General features: G+C 40.6%; 1 protein-coding gene across 1 annotated transcript; it reads left to right on the top strand.

The window, feature by feature from the left end:
• Nucleotides 1-2479: 2479 nt before the first annotated feature.
• On the top strand, nucleotides 2480-7077 carry barhl2 (BarH like homeobox 2). Its single transcript, XM_014980034.2, has 3 exons — nucleotides 2480-4563; nucleotides 5324-5549; nucleotides 6671-7077. Exons 1-3 carry the CDS (start codon nucleotides 3984-3986, stop codon nucleotides 6969-6971), a joined length of 1107 nt encoding a protein of 368 aa, XP_014835520.2. The 5' UTR covers nucleotides 2480-3983; the 3' UTR covers nucleotides 6972-7077.
• Nucleotides 7078-17956: the final 10879 nt, after the last annotated feature.

Consider the following 17956-nt stretch of genomic DNA (forward strand, 5'->3'; position numbering starts at 1 on the left):
CAAAAACTGCCAGAAGACTTGTGATGGATAATGTTTCCGTGTTGGAGCGAGAGCTGAAGTTTATCTGCAGTTAGTTTAGCCACAGATGCTGATGCTAACACAAAACATGCTAACAAGGTGAGATTCTTTACCCAGAGGAGTTGTTGCTAAGGAACAGATTAGCTTTGGTCATCAGGGGAAGAGATTTAAACACTATTTCTACCAACATGTTGTACCATATTCACAGACCAATACTGATTTGTTTGATTCCTGTTAGCATGGCATGAGTGAACGTGTTACTAGTCGTGGTTCTACTGCCAAGGAGGATCCAGTAAAGCTCTGTTCAGCAAAAACTGTTGACAAACTTGAGCTTGAATGTTTTTAAAAGTGTATATTAAATGGTTATGGATTTGGGGAAGTGGGTCCTCCTTCCAAACATCACTCACTGTTTACATTCTGGTGAATCTGTGTGCTCAGTTTTGTGATATGATCATTTTTCTCTCCACCATATCGACTTGAGTTATGATTTGATATGATTTACATAAAACTGAATTAAGTGTATTAGAATGATTAGGCCACTAATATTACCATATGTCTGTCAGTGGGGTCATGCAATGTAAAAACCAGATCAGGAATTGGATTGGGTAAATTCATATAATGTGGCGGTGTTCTGTTGTTATGACAGTGCATATGTTTTTTTCTTCCATTCATAAAACATAAATGTTCTATTTTATTGCTGTATTAAAGTTTGCGTGACTAATATAATATTTATAACCAACGTATTTGATTAATTTAATAAATATAATTAAATTATCTTTAACAAAATTGAGGTTTAACCAATTTTGTTGAGTTATATGTTTTTTTTAAGTTTTTTTTTTTGCTGTTAAAATTTTAAATGAGACCTCTCCAATAAATTATTATTATTATTTTATTATTATTATTATTATTATTATTATTATTATTATTATTATTATTTTATTTATTTTACTATAGTTGTAATTTTGGCTAAATAATCACGCGGGGGCTTTCCGCTTTCACTGACTCGAACTCAAAGGTGATTTTTAACACTCTGCTTAAAACTTCAGCAAAACCTCCTTGAACGTGTGTGAACGCGCGCGCGCGCGTGAGGACGCTCGTGCGGCCATCCGACCCCTCACCGCCTGACAGTGTAAACGCGGGGGCGTCTCTCTGTAAACGCTGCAACTGTGCAGACCCACAAAGGTCGCCGGCGGTGAAGTGACAGCTTCCACGCACAGCCGCCAGAGAATCGATGTGGTGCCAGCAGCCACTATGTGTGTAAATGCGCGCGCGCGCATGTGTGTGTGTGTGTGTGTGCGTGCGTGCGTGCGTGTGTGTGTGTGTGTGTGTGTGTGTGGGTGTGTGTGTGTGTGTGTGTGCGCACCGTCCCATCATCGACCATCAGCTGAGGCCAATAAGGCGGTACTGTAACTGGTAGCTTTCAATTTGCTCCTGCGGCGACCAAAAAAAGAGAGAAAAAAAGAAGGGGAAACAAACCCTAATAAAGAGATTGATTGCTCCTGTTTGCGGGATGATGCGCAGCCTGTGCGCCTGTCCGCACACTGACTGACGTGTTTAAGCATCGCTTTGATCTGACCTGGGCGGTTTGTGGAGAATGAGGGGTTTTCTGATTACCGGATGTTCTGATTGGCTCAGCATTGTGTGCGTGGATCAAGCGTCCCACTCATGATATCATGCCGGTGTCTTTCTAAGTGTACTATAAGCGTTCAAAAGCGAACTGCGGCGGTGAAACGCGTCGTTGTTGCTTATTAAAGGGCAGCGGAGGCCTCGTGCGCGCTACTCAGCTCCAAATCAGGCGGACTTTGGCCTCGGTTTGTCGCCGCCTTGTGGTCGAAGTCTGCCAGCGCCTCCTGTGAAGGAGGCTGGAGAAAAGAGACGGGGTCACGATAGAAGTTCAGTTTAAAAACAGCGCCGTATTTTATCATTCAGGAAGATTTAATTTCGTTTATTATGAATATTTCTAACTAGATAAATAGAATGGGGGAATTAAAGAGACATATAATATCATTAGCCTCAAATGAAATAAAAAAAATAAAACTATGAACGGAAACAATAGGAAATTCAAAATGTCACTAACAATAAATGTTATATTTTCATTAAAGCAAAAACAAACAAAAAAACAACAACAACAAAAAGCAAAACAGAAGGGGGGAAGCAAAGTCATTTTTTTATGGGGGAAAATATTTCAAGATTTTTAACAAAGAACTCTAAAATTAATTCAACAATTTTTATTTAAAAATAATAATGAATTAAATTAAACTAACTGGTACTTGTGGTTACATTTATTATTAAGGCAGATTTACGAACGAACCTTCAAATCCGAGATTCAGCTCCTTAACTCCAGCATTAAAGTCTCCATTTCTCCTGCCAACCTGCTGGAGGAAAAACACAGCGATGGTTACTGCAATAATAATAATATTATTAGTAGTAGTATAATTACTAATAATAAAAGCATAGAACAAAACCGGAATTAATTTATCCATATTTTTTTTTCTGAAATACGGCAGAAACAGTAGAAGAATTCAAGAAATTCCATGTTTGCGCATCATGAGCAGTGAGAGCCACGCTGCTCTCTCAACAGACACTCTGTCAGCTCCTGCTTCTGCTTCTTTTTTTTTAATCCTCGGTTTAACATCCTTCAAATCCACGTCGGAACGAGGCGAAAAGTGCTGAATTTCCTACTACCTCTGAACGCTCATTAGCGCCTCATAATTACTTTACTAATTAGGGTGACGTGGTTATTAACAGGATGTGCTGTCATGGCAGTCACCGCTCCACCGCTCGACCTTCCACAGGAAAAAAGAAAAAAAAAAATCTCCGCAAGGATTCACGTCAGGTGCCGCTTATCTTTCCGCAGTTATTTTTTAAAATTGATTTTTCGGTTCTATTGCAAGCCTGTAGTTTAAAATCGTAATCCGAGCTTTAAACAAATATTTGCAACTTTAAAAATCGACTTTTAGAAAGAAAAACATATACGTAATAAACATGTTTCTAATTTTTCCTACCATAGAACTGGAGTTGAATCTGTTTTTATTTATGTATTTATTTATTTATTGGCTATGAAATAAAATCCAATTCTCTCTTTTAATACTTAAACAAGAAAATGAAGAGAGAGAGAAAAAAAAATAAAGAAATCCAACATTCAGTTTTAGCTCTCGCCATGTAAAAATATTTCCAGTTTAGCCATAAAGTGCGCGCGGCTGTTGTTTTTCCCTTTTGCTCCTTTTTTTTTATTTCAAGAAGAAGAAGACGAAGAAAAGGAGCCGCGGCTCCTGAACCCGCTGAAAGTGTCTGAGAGAGGAGAGCGCGTCTCTGATTGGTGCCTCTGAGGAGCCGGTCAGGATGCAAGCCAATGGCAGCGGGGCAAAGGGAAGGTGGATGGGTACATGAGAGAGAGAGAGAGAGAGAGAGATGGAGAGAGAAAAGGGCGTCGAGTGTTTATTATAAAGGAGAAAATATTAATTCCCCCCTCGCCGTGGGCCGTGACGTCAGCATAGGAAGTCATTGTGGAGCAACACCGGAGCGATTAGCGGCAAAAAGGGGGAGCCTGATGTCGAGGAGTCAGCCCTGTGTATATCTCTCCATGCGCCTCAACTTTTAACACAAAGTTCAACATCCAAACAGAAAAAAAAAAGAAACGGGGACGAGGAGCAGCAGAGCCGTACTTTGTTTCACTGAATGTAACATTGGACCATCCAGACTGTGTGAGCCGCACAAACGTGGATTTTCTCCTTTTTTTGTTGTTTTTCTTCTTCTCTCTCTCTCTCTCCCTTTCTCTATTTTTCTTTTGGGTTTTCTTCTCAGCTCTTTCCTCTTCCTTTTTTTAAACATTTTCTTTTTAAATTTCTCCTCTCTCTCTCTCTCTCTCTCAAGAGTTTATTTTCTTGTGATTTGATTTTATTTCCCACACTGCGGGAGAAAGCAGCTCGCTGTTGTTATGAAGGCTTCATCCGTCCTCTCTTAACATGGAAGCATCCAGCGGAGCGAGTTTTGGGATAGACACTATTTTATCCGGCGCCTCCAACTCTGGCGCCCTCATGAACGGAGACTTCCGGCTCGCCGACGGCCGGACAGCGGATTTCAGGAGCCAGGCCACCCCGTCGCCATGCTCGGAGATAGACACGGTGGGCACGGCCCCGTCGTCCCCCATCTCGGTCACCATGGAGCACGGCGGCGAGCCGCATCTGGTCCCGGACAGCCTTCAGCATCAGCACCACCTCCATCAGCAGCAGCAGCAGCAGCACCACCACCACGGCCAGCAGCAGAGCTTACCGCTGTCTCCCCAGCAGCAGCAGCAGCAGGTCGGAGGCGCCGGCTGCGCCCCCAGGACTGCCACCTCTTCGTTTTTAATCAAAGACATTCTGGGCGACAGCAAACCGCTGGCGGCCTGCGCACCTTACAGCACCAGCGTCTCGTCGCCGCATCACACGCCCAAACCGGAAAGTGCCGCGGGACCGGACGTGTTCCGGCCCAAACTGGAGCAGGACGAGAACAGGAGCAAGTTGGATAAAAGGGACGATATTCAGAGCGAAATTAAATGCAACGGTAAGAGAGACTCATCTGAGGGGAAGACGAGCTGCTTTTAGCTTTATGTTTTCTTAGGTTTTATCTTATAATATATATTTTTTTGCTTTTACTTCATTCTATTTTCCTGTTTTATTTTTATTTTTTAAAAGGGAGAGTTTGATTAGTAAAATTTAAAAATCTTTTCCATGTATTCTCCTCTAATAATAATAGTAGTAGTAAAAATAATAATAATCGTAGTAATAATAATAGTAGTGATAACAGTAATAATAGTAGTGAAAATAACAGTAATAATCAGCGAGCTTTCTCGCTGTAATAGATGAGAAAACAGATGTAAGCCCTGTGATTCTCCCGTCGTGGGGCCTCCCTAGTGGGTCAATTAGAGAGATTATTATTCTTCCTGGAGGGGGGATCACGGCGCACTGAAACGCGGCTACAAATAGAGATGGATTGATATATTGATGTCTCGTTTTTTGAAAGAGAGAGGATGGAGGAAAAAAGAAAAGAAAAAAACTTCAGGTGACAAATACACGCGAGTTTCTTTTCCCTGCAGAAGGGATTGTTTGCACTAAGTTTTTTTTTTTTTTTTTTTTGGGGGGGGGGGCGAAAGTTTGGGTTCTTGTTCAGGATTATGGAAAATAAACTCAGTGTAGAATTTTAGTTTTATTATTATTATTATTATTATTATTATTATTATTATTATTATTATTATTATTATTATTATTATTATTATTATTATTATAAGAACAAAACAAAAACAAATCTCTCGCACATTTTAAAGGCACTAAAGAAGAAGGCGACCGGGAGATTTCCAGCAGCAGAGACAGTCCGCCGGTGCGCACGAAAAAACCCCGCAAAGCCCGCACAGCCTTCACGGACCACCAGCTCAACCAGCTGGAGAGGAGCTTCGAGCGACAGAAATACCTCAGCGTGCAGGACCGCATGGACCTGGCGGCGGCTCTCAACCTGACGGACACGCAAGTCAAGACCTGGTACCAAAACAGACGGTAAGCCAAAATATATAATAATAATAATAATAATAATAATAATAATAATAATAATAATAATAATAATAATAATAATAATAATAATAATAAATACTGAAGCAACAATTATCAATATAAAAATGGAACTACTTTACAGGATATCTGTAGGAGTTTTATCCAAGGCAGCAAAACAATTATAGATCTAACATTACAGACATTTTGGAATTAAACTTTCCCTAAAATGTCCCATCATTCAGTCTAACGTCAGTTATATTTATAATAATAATAATTGTATTAATTTGGTCAGTTGTGTTGCCCTATCCAACCTTACGAGACAATGAAGAAAAATACATGAGGAAATTCCCTCAGAAAAACCTGAACATTAAAAAATGAGAATCAAAATAAAACATTAGAAATGACAAATATAAATAATGTAAAGCAAAAGAAATTAAATATGTTTTATTTGACTAAATTAATCGATTCAGGATGTTCTGTCACAACAACACGAGCTGCTGGAAGAGTAAAATAAAGACACAGACATCACTGATACGGCACTGCAACACTGAGCTCAGAGACAGGCAGGAGGAAAACTCCAACGGAAACATTCATGTAAAAATATCATGTAGCTTTTGAACAGTAGAAATAAACATCTGGCAATTTGATAAGATTTCAATTTCTTGTATTATTTTTACTTACTTTTTTAATCAGAACAACTGAGACTGCCTTCACAAATACACAAACACGTCATGAATCAGTACTTAACTCTTTTTAATGCTTTACTGTTTTGCTATATATATATATATATATATATATAGTATATCTGACACATCGATATGTAACAGTAAAATTTGGTGTGTGTTTGTGTGTGTGTGTAAATGTGTTCACCAACCAATCAGAGTGCAGCTTGTATTGATTTGTGTTTAAACAGCTTAGAAACGAACATTTGCTGAAGTTTGGGTTAACCATATATAGTTGGTCTGTGTTTTTTTTTTCTTTCTTTTTTTTTCTTTGTGCCTAATTAAACCTTCACTGTACATTCTGGCTGCAGTAATTAGGCCTCTGCATACCAATTAAAGAGGCGTTCAGGGACTCGGTGAGAGTGATTAAATAATTGATCAGCTGGATTTTGATCTGATTTCCAGGACGAAGTGGAAGAGGCAGACGGCGGTCGGTCTGGAGTTGCTGGCTGAAGCAGGAAACTATTCGGCCTTACAGAGAATGTTCCCCTCGCCCTACTTCTACCACCCGAGCCTGCTGGGCACCGTGGACAGCACTACGGCGGCCGCCGCGGCCGCCGCTATGTACAGCAGCATGTACCGGACTCCTTCCGCGCCGCACCCCAGCCTGCAGAGACCTCTGGTCCCGCGGGTGCTCATTCACGGTCTAGGGCCGGGGGGCCAACCGGCGTTGAACCCCCTGCCCGGCACGCCGCATCCGCGATAGAAACATCAACAAAACGAAAACGAGAAAGAGAACCCGCCAAAAACAGGACGCTGCTTGAACGCGTGATGTGGGTAAGCGCAAAGGGAGCATCACTGCAGGACTTTAACGCCCCCCCGCCCCGCCCGCACCCCCACCCACAAAAAAACACAACAACAAAAACAAAACAACAAAAACAGAACAGAGACAGGTTTATTAAAGACATTCTGCAGGAAGAGTTTCAGGATGGGGGGCCCCCACACAGCCGGAGCCCACTCCTCAAGACTCTGGGTCCGGCCCGGACTGCTCATGTCTGATTGTTTGTTTGTCTTTTGTACAAATACACTCACATTAGCAAATAAACTTATAAAGTTTACTAGATGGAGAATACGTGAATGAATAAAAGACGTAATGATACTAATTGAATTGTAAACGCTTCTTGACGACAAGGGATCAAAGCTCCAACCCAGGAGACTCGGCCTGCATCTTCGGTTTTGATCGAATTTGATCGTTTTTATTTCAAATTCCATTTTTTGCACACGCGCCGCGTTTTTGCGAGTTCATATTTCCTCAACATTTTTTTTTTTTTACTAGTAATTTGTCAGAAGCGGATCAGGGTAAATCTCTTCTTCCTGCAGCATATGCTCCTTTAAGTCGATCCATCCAGAATTAGTGATCGGTGAGCTGCAGGTCACCGTGCGCGGCCTTTCTGTTTCTGCCTAACCACCGGCAGCATGCATATGGATGCGCAGCAGCTGATTGGTGGTGGTGGTGGTGCATGGGGATGAATGGACCCGGAGATGTCGGGCACACACTGGGAATGTGGCCTTGGCTTGGCAGCTGTTCCCTGGGAGCGCAGCAGCAGACAATAAGCCTGAATTTCTCAGCGCAGAGAGAGAAAAAAAAATTGAGACAAGACGCCTGCAAGAAAGCATAGGAGGAGGGGGCGGGGTGGGGTGGAGGGGGTGTAGTAATCTGCACATTCTCAATAGCCGTGAGTGAACTTGTTTTTAGTTATTTTTGGGAAGGGGTGAGGAAATAATCCCGTGACGTTTTGTTGCGCTGTTGAAGGTTTTAGTTTTCGGATTATTTTAGTCGCTGCTCGTATTTAAAGTTTTCTGCTTCAAAAACAGACACTTTGATTTGACTGCAGCCCCTCAGATTACGGTGTGAATTAGCGCCTCGGGGTGCGTCTGTTTATGTCACCAATTAAAAAATTATATAATAATAATAATATTTCCAGTGAGGCAAATTGAACTTTGCTGGAATTACAGAGAAAACACAAACATTGCAGAGTAACACCCAGCGACCGAAAACAACACGTATTAATTTTTGTCTTTGTGTTTTTCGGAACATATCTGTTTTTTATTTATTTATTTTTTATTTTTTTGCTGTTTCTTGAGAAAATTTAACCCAATATGTGCGCAAGTCTGCAAATACTCCCTTCGCAGCAGAAAAACGCGCAGGATCAAATTCAGCTCTGCCTTAATTCTTGGAACACATGCCGTCTAAGCCACCTGCTTGTCAGCCGATCTGCGGACACATCTCAGCCAACCACACGAATATTCTCACAAAAAAAAAAAGAAAAAAAAAAGAAAAATGATGATCGGACGCAAAACTAGAAGGATCCCAGAGTGCAGAAAAAGCGAGATGGACTTGAGGATTTTGCAGGATAAACACCTTGCCCCTCTTCTCCCTTCCTCATCCAGAAACTTCGGCCTTGGCGAGCAACGATTGAGTAAAACATCTCGGGCCTCTCTGTGCAGAGAAACCATCAGCCCCGCCGCACTGACCCCGCAGCTTTCTGCTGCACAGAGCTGCAGCCCTGTGCATGCATGCGTGTTGTTCATATGCATGACTTCTGCGCCATTATTTATTTATTGCGCTCGGCTGGTAGGGAGGGGAGGTTGTGGTGGTAGAGGGTTAGGGGGCGGGGGTGTCGGTGGTTGCAGCGGCTGTTTCCAATTCATTAATAATAGGCTGAGGAGAAGAGTACAGCAGCACTGAATTAATAGGACTGTTACTCGGTGGCTCCAGCTATAATCCATAAAAGCGCGTGTTTGTTTCATCCGCTATATTTAATTAGACAAATATTATTGCGACTGTCATTTTTAACTTGTGAATCAAGTATATTTTTTGGGGAGGGGGCAAATTTATTGTAAAATTAAATTTGAATATATTTTGTTGGACAATTTTATTTATTTATTTTTTTCAAAATATGAGTATTTTCTTATATAAAAAATCCCAATCACTGGTGGAAAATAATAATAGTGGGAGAAATAAAAGAAAGAAAAAGGAGCATCAGATTTGAATGAAGAGGATTAGGCCTTTTCTTCACCGTGGCGCATATTATCCAGAACAGATGGGCTTTGGAGGCTCGTTTTCTTCCTCTGCCTCGAGGAACCTTGTTGGGGACTTTAATTGCCACTTTTTCCAACTGATGTAATGGCGGGGCATCTTTTTTCATTACAATAATGAGGTAACACTTGCTCTCCTTGGCCTCTCGTTATCACATCTCCTGCATCACTCACTAAACACCAAATTTAACCCCCCACCACCAGCAGCACCAGCAGTCGCAATCAAAGGAAGGAAGGAAAGAGAAAACCGTCGCACTAATTTTGCATGTGCAACAAGACGCTGTTTTATGCGTGAATCTGCGGGAGGAACCGTTCGTCATACAGGCTGCAGGACCTTTAAGAAGGCAGAAAACTGAAAAGCCTAACTTCTAGACAGACGCCAGCATCGCGGGTTAACCAGAAAACAAAACAAACAAAAAAATGGTGAAACATTTTTCATGTGTTTGTTGTTGATTTTAATATTTCTGTGTTGAAATCCTGTAAGTTTTTCAGCTTAGTGGCACGTTAACGTGTTAAATTACAATTAATATTCCAGCAATTTAATTTAATTCCAACAAATTAAAAATAATATTTTTGCTCTTTTCCCTCCAATGAAAAAAACTGAATAAAAACCAAGAAATCTGGTGATTTTGAAACATTACAACAGAAATAAACTTTTTGAATTTCTTTTTCTGGCACCCAGCTGAGCTAGCTTCTGATAATCAAGCAACCCAGATGCTAACTTTAACACTAACGCTCCAAACTAGCTAAAGCTGGATGCTAGCTTAAAGGTTAGCATCCGGACTAACTAAAATAAAAACTACTTGCTTATACCAGCCTTACATCATCAGGCAAGTCCAATGAGATTCACTGTTGACTGAACCGAGTTCTTCAGTTCAGCTGTGGTCCAAATGTTTAGGGAAGAATTATTAACAAAACAAAGTAAAGAATCTTGTTAGATTTTTAGCCATCAAAAAAACAGTAGATTTACAAAGTGCTTGATTAAGTGATTACTATGGCTAATATATAACATCCTCCAAAATTCATTTTTACAGTGCATGTAGCAGGTTGACAGTTCTCATAATTTGTTACATACAAATATAGGTTCTTACTTTATTATCAAGTGGGACCTCTTCACCAAACCCATCAGCCTTCAGCAATGAGCTTAAAATTAAACATAAAATTCATTTTAAAAAGCAATAAACATTTTCACAGAAAGAACAAACTCACATGTAGCAGGAAAACTCTTTAATAATTTCCACTAATGTTTAAAATGCATAATTTTTACAGGTCTTAAGAAACTGATTAAGTTCCAACTTTAAAGTCACGTTAGTTTATGTTAATTGCTTCAAATCTAAATAATCAGATGCCCTTCCACTGGATATAATAATTAAACAAAGTCCTATTTTATTTTATGGCATTATATTCTTCCTGTCTTCAAGTTTGATATTCAAAGACATCAGCTGAGCCCCATGGGGTAAGCAGGATTTGCCCCCTGCTGTTTTGGGGCAAATATGCCACTTGTACATGTCAAGGAAAAACTTTTGTAGCTTGAAAGTTGAGATCACAGACTTTTAGTTCACTGGTCTTCTTTAAAAGCACATTTTTAAATCAGAACAGCAAAAACAAAGAAGATTAAAACAAATCAATAATACAAAAAAGTCAGCCATGGATGCTGTTAAATTAACCTAAAATGGGTTCACAAGATCCTGTTCTACCCAGGCACTTGTGGAACCTTGCTCCGGCTCTGCATTTGCCATCAACCACTCGCCATGTACCACAGGATTACAAATGTTATTTGCAAACTGTTAAACTTGCTCATTTTGTTCCTTGTGCATGTTTAGGTAGCTAGTGAGTCAACAATGTCAACATATTTTTGAAAACTGTTCATTAATTTCGTAGTTGTATTTTGCAAACCCAAGAATAGACATAAGCAGCAGCAAAACTAACCATGACTTGTGACTGTTAAACTATCAAACTAAAAACCTCCTTTTAATACAGTATCAATACTTATAAATCTTACATAAATTAAATTTACATTTAAAACAATTTGAAATTCAAATGTAATTTTTCAAAATTCGGGTTATTTTAAATCCAGAGCTTTTAAGAAATTATAATGTTCGCAAAATCTTGAATTCCAAATAAGGTTTAGAAAATGCTTAAGCTTCCTTTAATGGCAGCTCAGTGTTGATAAAAATTAATTAAAATCTCCTCCCCAAAAAACAAGATACTTCTGGTAGAAAACATAAGATCTCTTGGGGGGCCCCCTTCTGGTCTGGGGGACCTAAGCAGCCGTTTCTTTTGTTTGTGCCTTGAACCAGCTGTGCTTGAATAAATGACTGAGCAAAAAATAAACTATTTTATCAAACATTGCAATTCCATGCTCTGATATAACCCAATAATAAACAGGGTTTTTTTTTTGGTTAACCTGTTATTCTCCAACAGTCTAACAGGTGAGAGTGCTGAGTGCTATCCTCTCCAACCAAAACGGCCATCTGCAGCAGACCTGCCTGAGTGATGCCACATGGCTGCGACACATCACAGTTTAAATGGCCTCATCATTTCAGTAAATCCAGCCAGTTTCCCCCTCACTCTTTTTCTCTCTCTCTCTCTCTCTTTTTGTCAAGTGACAGGACAGCTGATGGCAGAGAAGCTCCGCTACCTTTCAAGTTTCAACCAGGCGTCGTCACATGCGACCGCACAAGCAAGGAGGGAGAGAGAGAGAGAAAAAAAAGAGTCTGTCAGCAATGATGTCAAAAGCTTCAATTTTTACAGAGCAATTAGGGGTTTCATCACAGCGGAGTGATGTCAGGATTCATTATGGCTCAGCAATGGCTAATTGCTTCAAGGTTAAAGTAACAGATCTGACGGCATTGTATTTTAAGTGACAGGCTCAGATTCTGGTTGCCGTATCGCAGAGCACAGCTCTGACGTGGAGGGAGTATGTTCAGGAGGATGTGGTTGGAATTGCTCCACATTAGGAGGGATGCTGGTGAGAATAGAGCAGTGGTTTTCAGAAATGAAGAAGGAAGAAAAAAAAACAGAGAGGCACCGATGTTTGGATCCATGTCTGTGTGGAGAATCAAAGGCCAATGTAGCGTGAACTCTTTGAGTTGTCTGTCTAGTCAATATAGAAAATAAGAGGGGATAGAAAATCAATTTTTATTCAGATTTTGCACCTGTCTCAGGTTCCCATCAAAAGTTTTCCTTTTTAGATGTCTTATATAAATTAAGAGTTATCTCGTTTTGAGCCATGTTATACCTTCCACACTGTTATCCTTAAAATTCTTGATAAACTTTGGACTCTTTCCTTGTTCAAACTTTTTGCTTCAGAAAAGATTGAATGGTTTACTGTGCAGTATTTCAAGAAAAGAAGACAAATGTGAGAGAAAACATGTCAAGAATGTCATGTTTAACCCAGTCTGGACGTGTTTAGAGACCATTGACCTGAGGGAACCGTATCCAGGTTTCAGCTGTCCAGCTGTCTGTCCAGAGGTCAAGCTAAAGAATTTGCACTTAGTTCATCTTCTTCATTAAAACATTTACTTTTTGCTCCAGCACTGGCAGTAGAAGAACTTCCCAGCATGTTACTATCACCACCATGCTTGATAGTTGGCACAGTACTGAGGTTTAAAAGTCTCTCCTTGGTCCCTACAAACATTCTTGGTCTTTGTGGCCTGATTGTTAAATCTTTGTCTCACCTCACAGTAAAATGTTTCAACCAAATGAATTGGGCTTGTCCATGTGGACAGCTGACTTCTATGTTTTCAGAAACTGCTCGCCTTGTGGGAACCTAGATCTTATTCTCTGCAGACAGTGACCCCAGGGTTCCAGCAGGTTCTACTTCCTGGGAAGTGTGACCCTTCAAGGTTCCTGGATTCTTTCTTTTTCAAGATTTTTTGGGATTAGTGGCCTTTACAGAAAATCTGGAAAGAGGGTGTAAAGAGAGGAGAAAGACATGCCGGACATGGCTTGAGAGCGAAGACCGAACCCAGGACAAATGCTCCTGTGTCTCTGGTGCGTTTTATCTATCAAATGAAAATCTGAGTGCCTGATTCCTGGTTTATTTCTGAACGTTACAGATCTACAGTCTTCCTTATCTCCACTCTTTGAGCAAAGGAAAATTAATGGCACTCCTGCAGTAGCTGCATTGTAAACACCAGCAAACGTCTTTGCATTGTGCCGAGGTATTTCAGTTTCACAAGCTGCAATTTTCTTTTGAACATGTCAGAAATGATCTACAAAAGAAATCTGTCAATTGGCAGATTTTAGGTTAATGGGTTTTTCTTGATTTTTCTTCGGTGTGTGTTCATGGTTTTTTTTGTCATGTGTGTCTCTGTTTACCTGTGATGTACCTCTGACCTGTACAGGGTGTATCCCACCTCTCACCCAATGACTCCTAGAGTCAGGGACCAGGCCCCCCATGAGACTGAAAGGATATGCATGTAGAGACAATGGACAGATGAATAACTTGAGAGTTACAATCCACAGAAAAATCCACAAATAGGTGAAGCTACGAAAACTGGTCTGTGAACCGGTGGAGGTCTGCTGGGGTGCACATCCAGGCCAGTGAACTGGATGTAAAAGATTCAGTCTAGATCTAGGAAAGGCAATAGAGAGTGACGCTGGAGGTGTTTTGATTGGAGCAACAGTGCTATTATCCAGTTAAAACAAAGAGTGAACCTAAGACATAGCATTATGTTGACAAAAACAGCTGGTATGGGTCGCCTTGTGAAGTGGGCTGAGTGAATATGTTGCATGGCCTACTGAGCAACGGCACGAAACAACCACCAAGCCCCAAGCAAAACCAAAATACATGCCAGTCAAATTCTGTCAGGTACTGTACGATGCTTCTGGAACTGTTCCACTCAAGACCTTAACAGTGAGGTGTGGCACTCCTTCTAGGCCTTCCATCTGTTTGTGAACATTTTTATTCATCACTTTGTTCAGTGAACGTTAACAGGAAGGTGTTAATTTACTTGCTTGCAACTTCAGCAATGAAATCACCCTCTGATACTCATTCGATCTGCCCATTTGGTGGCTTCAGCCTTATCCTGGGTGACGCAGTGCTCTCCCCTTTGACTGATAATAAAAACTGTAATAAAAACCATCAGAAACCAACATTTTCTGATGGTTTGCAGCGTGACCCTTGACTGGTGAATGAAAGTTTTAGGGGAGTGATCTTACAAGAGTCCTGCAACTTTTAGGTGTGTGACATGTCTTACACACTTGAATTAAACAGTCAAACTGCCTCACTACCATGCAGTCCAGCTCGATAGAGCTCTACTAATGAGCAGAGCTCTTTACTTCAGGTGTGCTGAAGCAGAGAGACATCTAGAAGTTGCAGAAGACCAGTCCTTGAGGAGTTTGAGACTTGGGGTCTGGCAGCAGTAAGGAAAGAAGGGAAATGGCTCTAACTTCCATCTCAACGTTGTATTTGAACTTCATCACATGTCACAAACTCAGTTTATCAGAGAAATGAACTATGGAGCAGAGAGCCACTGAAGTAATTTCTTTTTAAATGAGCACTTGTTTATCCTCAGCTGCCCCCCACACACACCTCCCCTTCCTCCTAAAGTGGAATACCTGATCCTTTGAACTGATTGTTTGTTTAACCGCTGCTGGGATTCGAGCATCCCTGAGGTCTGAGCAAGTGTTGATCTAAGGTTGGATTTGAAATAGCCTAATGAGGAACTCTTTGGATAATTAGCTGGAATGCTGGTGGATAATTTGCGTTCTTCTGCACCTCGTACGAGCAAGATGGCGGGGAGGAGGGGTGGATGATGAAAGAATAGAGAGAACAGGGTTAATGAAAATTAGCATGTCAAGTTGGTTCTTACCTTTTTCCTTCTTTCTCTTTTGTTCTTAAGCTACTTCATAGATGATGTAACAGGACAATTAGTGGTGCAGTGCTTTTGAGGAGGACGGTCGCCGCCCTTGCAACATCATCAGCCAATACTGCAGTAATTAAGAGGATGGAAGGTGTCTGGAAGTGAGGTCCAGCAGGGAATGAGGAGGTGGCAGAGAGCCTATTGGGAGAAAAAGTCTTCCTATCCCCTCTGAGCTCCCTCTCTGCCCCCTTCCCACTTCTGGGCTCACTTGGCAGTCAGTGGGAGACCACAAACGGGAGCTGTGACCAGTTCAGACAATCATACAAGTTTGGACTGGTCCAGATCAGCCACCAGTTAATTTCTTGTCTGATGGTTTTCACAGACGTTCGGCCCACAGTGAGCATGCGTACATCAGACACAAAGGAAAAGACTCATGCCGAGGCGTCCCAGGAGGACATGGCAACGCTTTATGAAAGCATAAATAAGTTATTTATCCCGTTTAATTTGAGTATTTTAAAGGTTAACAGTAGCTGTGCTTCCATTGCAAATATGTGCAAATCTCTTGTGTTTATTCTGCTAATATTGAAAAAACACAATTTTGCAACTGGGACATTTCCATGAAATAAGAAATGAAATAAAAATCTGGTTGACATGATAAGTCATTAAAAATCATGGCAGAGTCGGATGTAAACAGTTACATGAGATATATTCATAATTCAACTATGAATTCATCTATCAGCCAATCAGAGGAGACGTTGGTGTCTTATTTAAGTGTTCAAGCAACAAGCCCCACTACAAGGAAGTGAAATTGTCATAGGAGATTTTACAGAAGAGATATGGATTCAACACATTGGAATGGGATGCTGAACATTGTCCGAAAAAAAAACAAACAAAAAAAAACAACCCAAAACCAAACCATTATCCTCCAACTACTTCTTCCTTTTTGTCGTTTTCTGCAGTAGTAACATCCGGCTGTTGATCACGTGACGTCTGTGATGTGAAAAAAGCGGTTTTGCGAAATGTATCTATTTCAACATGGCCGAAGAACCACCCCATCTTAGCGCAAAAAATTTTTATAGAAAAACTGGAGTTTTTTCAAAATTGACACGTTTCCATTAACCAAATTTAATTTCAATTTGTGCAATTATATGGTTAATGGAAAGGCAGCTGGTGTGTGGCAGCAGAAAGAAGGTAGCACTCCAGTCTGATTGAGATTCTCCGGGTGTCTGATGGCAGTTTAATGCAGCACACAAAGAAACGGGCCCGGAGCCGGATCCAGTTCCAGTGTTCAGTAAATTGAGTGTGATGCCTTTAACCTCATTTCCATCGCAGTGTTTGTTTTTGTTTGGAATCGCAGGAATGAAGCGACAACGAGTGCTTGCTTGAGGTTGTGTTGTGGCACAGTTAATTACATCTGAAATCAGGGCCGTCTCCCAATCAGCCTGGTGAAGAGAGGCGGTGAGAGTGGCGCAGGGTTCAAGGAGAAGGACTCACAGAAGCACCTGAGATGTGCCTGCAGTGGCCTGCCGAGGGGCAGCCTGTGTTTGGGGGTCTGTGCCAAACACCGTCTGTTCTTGCTCAGTGCATTCCATCTGCAGTGGAAGTTGTTAAATTCAGCTGGGTTTCTACATATTTCCCAACCATCATCTCCTGCAGAACCTTTTTACTCATGTAAATACGTTTCTAACATCCTTTAACTTTGTCTTCTTCTTCACTCCATTCGCTGTCTGAATGTGAGCCACGCTGCCCTCATGCCTGCTGGTTGCTATGCTCCATTTGCTGCATTTGGATATGAATCTGCAAGTTCCCAGATGACAAAATATGCATGAAATCAACACAGAACATAAAGAGACGGCTCCATTTGTATGTGTCTGTGTGTCTAACAATAAAGCATAGAATTGAAACCTGATGTTTGCATACAGGATACAAAACAAATTGTATAAAATATTCTTGTTAAGTTTTCTGGCATTTAGCAAATAATTTTGGTGATTACAACTGAGCTAAATCAATTGAAGTTTTGTCTGACTTAATATCAGACAGTGAGGATGTGAATGTGTGAATGTGTGTGAATGTGTGTTTTTATTCTGTGTATATAAATATATGGTTCCAACTGTAAATTGGCCCCCAGGGGCCTTAAAAAACTACCTTTACTTTAAGGTCCTTCTTATATGTCAACCACAACTTTCAGTATGTGCAATTGTGATAGACCAAGACAAAGTCATTTTTTATGTAGATGAAAGATGATTCAGTTTTAAAAATAATGAAAAGTACGGTGAACGTTTTATATTCAACTTCCAATCTTTCAGGGATAAATCTCTACCAGCATGGCACATCAGCCTGAATGGAGAACATTCATCTTTCTATCAATTATATTAGTTTTCCTATTCCATGGGGGATGCCTTCCCCCATCATCATCCCCACAGCATGTTGCTGCCATTTCACACGTAGGCAGAAATGCTAACTGTTGGTTTCATTTGACGTTAATTTATTCACTCATGATCTCTAACCAACTTTTGAGAACACATAAATTTATTCTGAGATCAAATGGAGCTCAACATTTTACAAAGTATTTTGACCTAGTTTATAGTCCAAATATCTAAGTACAATTGAAATGAGACAAAACTAACGGGTAACTTTTCAGCAAGATATACAAGGTTGTCTTAAGTAAATAATTCTTGAAAATAGATTAAAAAGTACCAGTTGCATCGGCAGATTATTCCACTTATAGCAAAACATTTTTTTCCAGTTACAAGTGACAAAAAAATTGCCAGTGAAGCTACTATTAGGAAAAGTTCAGTGAGTATGGGAGCCTTTGCAACAGCAGTGCAACCATACAAATTGC

Source organism: Poecilia mexicana, unplaced genomic scaffold (genome assembly GCF_051168715.1).
Source record: "Poecilia mexicana isolate PSO_F unplaced genomic scaffold, ASM5116871v1 scaffold_4, whole genome shotgun sequence".
NCBI classification, from domain to species: domain Eukaryota; kingdom Metazoa; phylum Chordata; class Actinopteri; order Cyprinodontiformes; family Poeciliidae; genus Poecilia; species Poecilia mexicana.

What these genes read in the sequence shown, in the direction of transcription:
- barhl2 (XM_014980034.2), top strand. Translation starts at nt 3,984, where the DNA reads ATGGAAGCATCCAGCGGAGCGAGTTTTGGGATAGACACTATTTTATCC. An exon ending in GAGCGAAATTAAATGCAACG is followed by an intron (nt 4,564 to 5,323) that starts GTAAGAGAGACT and finishes CACATTTTAAAG; the next exon opens with GCACTAAAGAAGAAGGCGAC. An exon ending in ACCTGGTACCAAAACAGACG is followed by an intron (nt 5,550 to 6,670) that starts GTAAGCCAAAAT and finishes TCTGATTTCCAG; the next exon opens with GACGAAGTGGAAGAGGCAGA.